The following is a 7135-nucleotide window of genomic DNA, read 5'->3' as shown; positions in this document are numbered from 1 at the left end:
GTAACTGGAGAGTGAGTCCCCATTGCCCTTGTCACACACCGTAACTGGGGAATGAGTCCCCATTGCTGGGTTGTAGGACATGATGAAATCAGGCTGACAGCAGCCTGAAGCCTCTTCCCCGTGCGCTGCTGACACTTGTAGTGCCAGAAGGCGATAGCTTGCTGGGGAACTAGCACCCTTAACCACCTGAGCCCAGTCAGCGGGCCACCCTTACCACCCGAGCCCAGCCAGCAGGCCACCCTTACCACCCAAGCCCAGCCAGCGGGCCACCCTTACCCTGGACGTTCTGAGCTAGTCCGAGCGTCTTCTGCACGTCTCTGCAGATCTTGGAGAGGCAATGCTGGAACTCCTCGTCACAGTCGTTCTTGCTTTCCCCACAGGTCTCGTAGCATCTGTCGTGCTGGTTGCAGCACTTGGTCAGGGAAGGGATGCCAATGTTCAGCTGTGAGATGCATTGGATAGATTGTTGTCAGTAAGATGCAAAGCTCTTGGCATAAGTGACACATTCAAATGGCTCCACAGAAGTAAATGACAACTGCTGTAGACAATCCCCAAACCCACATCTGCCTATAAATGTTTCCTGTGTTAGAATCTCCCTGTTCTCCTACCGATTCCCAGCCATGTAACTGTATTAGCCATACCCACTCCTCTATTTTGCAGTGTTAAAGTTAACTGGAAGTAACTTTCACAACTTTTTAACTATCGGAAACACAATGCACAACTGACTTTCTTTTTCGCTTTATTTAATTAATCATGTGTGTGTGTGTGTGTGTGTGTGTGTGTGTGTGTGATAGCAGCCACAGGAAGGCAGCCAGAGGAAGGTGTCTTCCTCTATTACTACCCTGAGACAAAGTTTCTCACTGAGCCTGAAGCCCACTGTTTCAGCTACACGGATTATCTAGAGAGCTCTGAGGCTGTGCCTGTCTCCATCCCCTAACACTAGGGTCACAGACACATGCAGCCATGCCTGGCTTGTATGTGGACATCGGGGACTCAAACTCAAGGGCTCATGTCTGCACAAAAGCACTCCCACCCATTGAGCCGTCCCTTTAGCCCCCAAGGCATAGCTTTACAAATAACAAGTCTAAGAACACTAAAAGGAATCTCTAGGACTTTTATGATCTTCAGATTTTCAAAATATTTTATGACCCTTCCTCCAAATAAATGTACTTTCTGTGAAATGCTGCAGGAAACCCTTAAACACTTATAATTCAAATGGTGGTTTGTCTTTTAACTTTAATATTTGTCCATTTTCAAGAAATATCATTACTTTGAATCTATAACTTAGCTTTAGCTGTTTAAATTAACTTACACAAGCCTGGTGGGCAGGACCTGGTATAAACCCCCTCCGCCTGTGGCTCCTGGCTTGTCTGTCTACCCAAGAACAACTGCTACGATCACTACACTGTGCCTCACTCAGCCTTGGTTCATACAGAAAACAAGCCTTATCCACTTCTCCCCTCCCTAACCAGTATTACTTTGTACTCTAAAATTTCAAGTTATGTTTGTGATAATTAGAAAATATCATTTATGTGATACTTATACAACATAAAAATTAAACCATTATTTTAAACCCATTTAATATTGTTTAGTTGTTAAATGTGTCTTACCAGAAAACAATAATAAATGCAATCATTCTAATAAACAAAGTTATTTTTAAGTCTAAGGAAACATTACTAAAAATATTAGACTAACAGTCACAAAGCTTATCAAAGGAAAAAAGAAAACTATTTACATGAACTCCAAACAGTGGAGAGCCACAGCCATTTGGTGGAGATGGTTTATATCCATAGCGTGGAACAGGCTTCGATCCTATATAAAATAAAAATGATGTCATAATTAATTTTTTAAAAATGATAGAAATGATATACATATATGTAAAGGTATACAACGTGCTTGACTAGCCCTGAAAATGTTTAATATTTATTGGACAAAACATAAAGAATGGTGTATTTGTTTTGCTGAGCACTAGAGTGCTTGATCATGGGATTATTTTCAGTTGGTGGAGAATGCAGGACACATGCAAATGTGCAGCACATACACAGACGTGAAGCACTCATGAAGTCCATCACTATTAACACACACTGTTATAACACGTCAAAGTTTATCCTGAACCTCAGAGGATTTCTCGGGTGCACACAATACTGCATCACACGTATGAGAGCGCAGCCCTGCCTCCTGCACATCCAAGGCTTGAGTGAAAACCTGCTAGGCATGCACTGTAGCCACAGAAAGCTCAGTACCCATCAACTAGAAGGTGCCAGCTAACGCCTAACCTAAGAAAGATAAGGTTATGCAATGGCTATCTAATACTTTTAGTTAGTACACTGCAGGGCACCATAGGCCCAGAGAGTCTGCCTCTATCCCTGCAGCCAACTCTTTCAGGAATGCAGCTAATAAAGAAAGTCTATTCACAGCAGACCCAGGTCATGGCATTCTATGAGAATAACCCAAGCAGAACAACATTCACATTTCAGCAAGGTTTTTCCTGGTGATGCTTCTGACCAGCATGATTTCTAACGTGCCATGCTATTAATCTGCCTACTTCATTTACTATTTGGTTCTCCATACTGAATGTAAACTGAGGCACACCTTTCTCTGCTGTACATGCCCCGCACCTAGTGTGGCTTCTACATGTAGTTATATTTTCAACAAATGCTGTTGACAAATGGTCAGATCAATGGGCACTGGGCAGACATAGAAGGTTGCTCCCTATGACGTCTGTCACATTTGTTATAAATAAACACTATCGCTGTTTACTCTTCCATCTTTGGAGTTTCCTGGGCCTTCATTTACTGACCTACAAACACCGACCACTTCTAGCTTGTTACAGCGCTTTAAAATGTGGCAACCAGGGCCACCCAGACCGTGAGGGTGGCTTAGCTGGAAAGTACCTGTCACCAGGCTTACCTACCAGAGTTCAACTCCACCCCCAACCCACAGGAGAAAGAGAGCCAGTTCTCAGTTCTCGAGAATTGTCCTCTTGACTCCCCTCCCACACACACCCATATGCATATATCATACACACATGGATAAATAAACTATAAAACTTAATCATTAAATATGATGATTGAGGTGACAGAAGATTCATTTTAACAAAGCTCATGGAAGCTGTGTCTCAGGGCTAAACTATCAAATGGCAGCAATAAAAAAGAAAGAAAGAAAGAAAGAAAGAAAGAAAGAAAGAAAGAAAGAAAGAAAGAAGGGAGGGAGGGAGGGAGGGNNAGAAAGAAAGAAAGAAAGAAAGAAAGAAAGAAAGAAAGAAAGAAAGAAAGAAAGAAAGAAAGAAAGGACTTCCTGACATTGAGCTTTTAAAATCTCTACTCCTAGTTGGGTGTGGTGTTACAGGCCTTTAATCTCAGCACTCAGGAGACAGAAGCAGATAGATCTGAGTTCAAGTCCAGCCTCATCGACATTGTGAGTTCCAGGACAGTCAGGGCTACACAGAAAAACCCTGTCTCAAAAATATACATATAAATATAAATACCTACATGTAGAATTTTGGCATTTCTGAATTTCTATTATTAAGTTTTTAGACTTATTACAGGATTGTTGAGTTCTGTTTTGTCAGATTTACTTCATCATCTGCCACTGTTTAATAAGCTTTACATCTAGAGCTATCTGCCCAGGATGACCTGGAATGATACACTTGCACAGATATTAATCTGAACTGAGGCAAGCAGCTCCTTGTTGTAGATGAGTCCCCTCTAGCAGCAGGCATGGTGTTGACCCAGCCTTTGGGAGCCCACAGCCAGCTGTGACTCTGAGTAAGTGAAGTGTTAGCTAGCTTACTATTCCCACGGGACTATCATGCGAAATATACATTTTTATCTATGGCTTAAAGCCCTGCGTAAGAAGGCAGATGTCTTAGTTTATTGTTTGTTTGTTTGTTTGTTTTGAGGTGCTGGGGACTGACTGAACTCAGGGCCTTGCAAATGTGAGGGCAGGACTCTAGCGCTAGGCCACACCCCCAGCCCAGGCTGACTCCTGTTGCTAATACCACAAGGGCCAAGGCAGTTTTGTAAAGAAGGTTTATTTGGGCTCATACTTCGGATCCAAAGTCCAGGAATTGCATCTGGCTGTGGCTTTCTCACTGGCTTCATCCCCTCAGAGATCAAAGCACCACGTGAGTAGAGACCAGAGAAAGCAGCCAAACAGGCTTTACTGCACACCCAGTCACAAGATAACCCTATGGATCCATGAAGTAGACACAGATCAGACATGATCAATTCATGAGGGCAGAGTCCTCTGCACCTCTTAAAGGCTCACCTCTTAGTACTGCATCTTTTAATGGAGATGAAATTTCAGTTTTGGAGGGGAGAAGCCATACTCAGACCATAGCAGGAAGAAAGTCTAAACTGGCAAAGTGTTCTTGGGAAACTTTCCAGTTCCTTACACATTAGTATAAAGCTTTCTTTTGAGCAGGTTTTAACAGACAGTGATTTCAAACGCTCACAAACCTCTAGTGCAACGGTTCTCAAACTGTGGGTCTCGACTTCTTTGGGAATGACTCGCTTTTCCACAGGGGTCACACATCAGATAGTCTTCATATCAGACATTTACATAATGATGCACAACAGTGGCAAAATTACAAATATAATTATGGTTGGAGTCATCACAATATGAGGAACTGCATTAAAGGGTCACAGCGTTAGGAAGGTCAAGAACCATGGCTCTAGAGATATACATAAATCAACGAACCAGACCATTAATAACCTTTTTAAAAAGCACTACGAAAACACTATAGTGTGTTCAAACCTGGAAAAAGGGTATGTACTATATATAGTTTTTCAGGTTAACAACTGTTTTAAATTCAGAAGCACATCACCTAAAAACCTGTCAGGAAGCTGATGGACAACATGTTTATTATTAAAATGACAGCTTGCCCTATGTTTCTGCTTGCTCGATTAAATACATGGACACACACTCAATAAATAAGGTTACCTTTAAAACATAATTATTTATAACAAACCATATATAAAGCTGCTTATTTAAAAAATGTTAAATTTTTGAAGTCCAGCATCTCTTAACACCACTTATAACAATATTTTAAATAATGCTAGTACATAATTTGGCACCTAGAATCAGCTAAGTATTTATTTTATAATTGTTTGTGTGTTTTGCCTATTCATATGTTCGCCACGTTCATAAATACTCAGCTGATTCAGGTGCCAAATTATGTACTAACACTATTTAAAATATTGTTATATGTGTTGTTTAAGTGGTGTTAAGAGACGCTGAACATTAAAACTTTTAACATTTCTCCTATTACCAGCCTTTACAAAGCAAATAGAAGCCCATTTGAAAGAAACACAATTAGGAGTCAAACCACAATGTCATGGTATACTGTGGCCACAGCACATAAGAACCACTGACAAACGTGGCTGGCTTCTTAGTGTTTTCTCCTCTCCCTCTGCAGTCAAAACCTAAGCATTTGCAGGATTTGAGACACTGGTTATCATCCTCTTTCCTCTCCCTCTCCGCTTCAAACTGAGTTTTTCTGCATTTGATATAAATACTCTCAAATGGGCTCGACATTTCACCTGGAAGAACATGCAGCTGGTGAGACTCTCAGAGGGTGGCGGTGATGTCATGCAAAGACCTTACCACTGTGCATGTAGGGCATCAACTAGTGGTACCACTGAACTTAACACTTGAGACTTAACCCATTCATCTCCGGGTGGCTCTGAGAATAACTGTTTTCCTTAGACCAGTGGCTCTCAACCTTCCTAATGCTGTGATGACCCCCAACCATAAAATTATTTTCGTTGCTACTTCATAACTGTACTTGTGCTACTGTTGTGAACTGTAATGTAAACATCCGATAGGCAGGATATCTGATATGTGACCCCTGTGGGGGTCGAGACCTACAGGTTGAGAACCTCTGCTCTAGGTCACTCATTTCCTGTTTTCCTCAGATGTCCCAACATCTTCATTCTTAGGATTTCTAGAAGACGAAAAATAGTCAATCAAAAGCCACCCACCTAACGTTGGTGCCCATATCCTATCTCTACCCTATTATCAGGGTGTGCTGCTTGCTCCTGGCCAGCCTCTCCCTTGCACACTTAGAAACTCTACTTCTCAGGTATGAAAGGACGCCACTCCAGTATCCCTCCCCCCTCCTATTACCTCCACTACCGCCTTAGTCACAATTACTGACAAAAATCTTCATTCATGTTATACCTCAAATCCAACCCTCTCTCATCACCCCAACTCCTGTCAACTCAAGACAAAATCAACGCCACCTTCTGTCGGGACTCTTAAGATGTATTTATTTATTTTATGTATATGAGTACACTGTAGCTGTCTCCAGACACACCAGAAGAGGGCATCCCACTACAGACAGGATTACAGATCCCATTACAGATGGTTGTGAGCCACCACATGGTTGCTGGGAATTGAACTCAGGACCTCTGAAAGAGCAGTCAGTGCTCTTAATCACTGAGCCATCTCTCCAGCCCTTGTCTGGGCTCCTGAACACAGCAGCCTGGCTCCATTCTGGCTACCCTACCTCCACTAATGCTCAATTCTCAATATAGCACTTAGATCCTCCTGCTAACACATATATCACTAGAGGAATGAACAACTTATTCAAAGCTCTAAAAACACTTTAGAAGCTACTTTCTTCTATTTTTCAACAGAAATGGAAAACATTTCTCACTTACTTTCCTTTGAGGTTGGGAAGGAAGGAAAGCTGGCCTGGGTGGGTAATGCTGACGGTTATGCCACGATAACCCAAGATCAAATCCCTAGCACCCAGATGAAGAGCTGAGGAAGGTAAGTGTGTGCTTACAACCCCAGGGTTGGGGGGACAAGAGAGACAGGCAGATCCCAGGAGCTCAGTGGCCAGCCAGATCAGTGAGCTTCGCTTTCAGAGAAACACTGTCTTAAGGGAGTAATAAAGAGAATAAAGAAAAAGTCACTCAGCATTCTCTCTTGGCCTCTGTATATGTACGTATGGGCCCACCAACCAAACACCCACATGCGTGCCTCCCCCCACCAGACACACACACACACACACACACACACACACTCACAGAGAGAGAGAGAGAGAGAGAGAGAGAGAGAGAGAGAGAGAGAGAGAGAGAGAAGAGAAAGGTAGCTAAATGGCAAACAAAATGTGTTCCCATAAAAA

At 42.4% G+C, this 7135-nt stretch overlaps 1 protein-coding gene across 1 annotated transcript in view; it reads right to left on the bottom strand.

The window, feature by feature from the left end:
• Nucleotides 1-7135, bottom strand: part of Pla2g12a (phospholipase A2 group XIIA) — a 12302-nt gene that overhangs the window by 1145 nt on the left and 4022 nt on the right. Inside the window, exons 2-3 of the mRNA XM_021196525.1 lie at nt 1736-1812; nt 277-442 (exon numbers count right to left, since the gene is read on the bottom strand). Of these exons, the coding sequence (XP_021052184.1) occupies nt 277-442; nt 1736-1812 (243 nt within the window). The remainder of the gene's footprint in view (nt 1-276; nt 443-1735; nt 1813-7135) is intronic.

The sequence above is a fragment of the Mus pahari genome, chromosome 4, assembly GCF_900095145.1.
Source record: "Mus pahari chromosome 4, PAHARI_EIJ_v1.1, whole genome shotgun sequence".
Taxonomy (NCBI): domain Eukaryota; kingdom Metazoa; phylum Chordata; class Mammalia; order Rodentia; family Muridae; genus Mus; species Mus pahari.
This window is presented reverse-complemented; position numbering and strand designations above follow the sequence as displayed.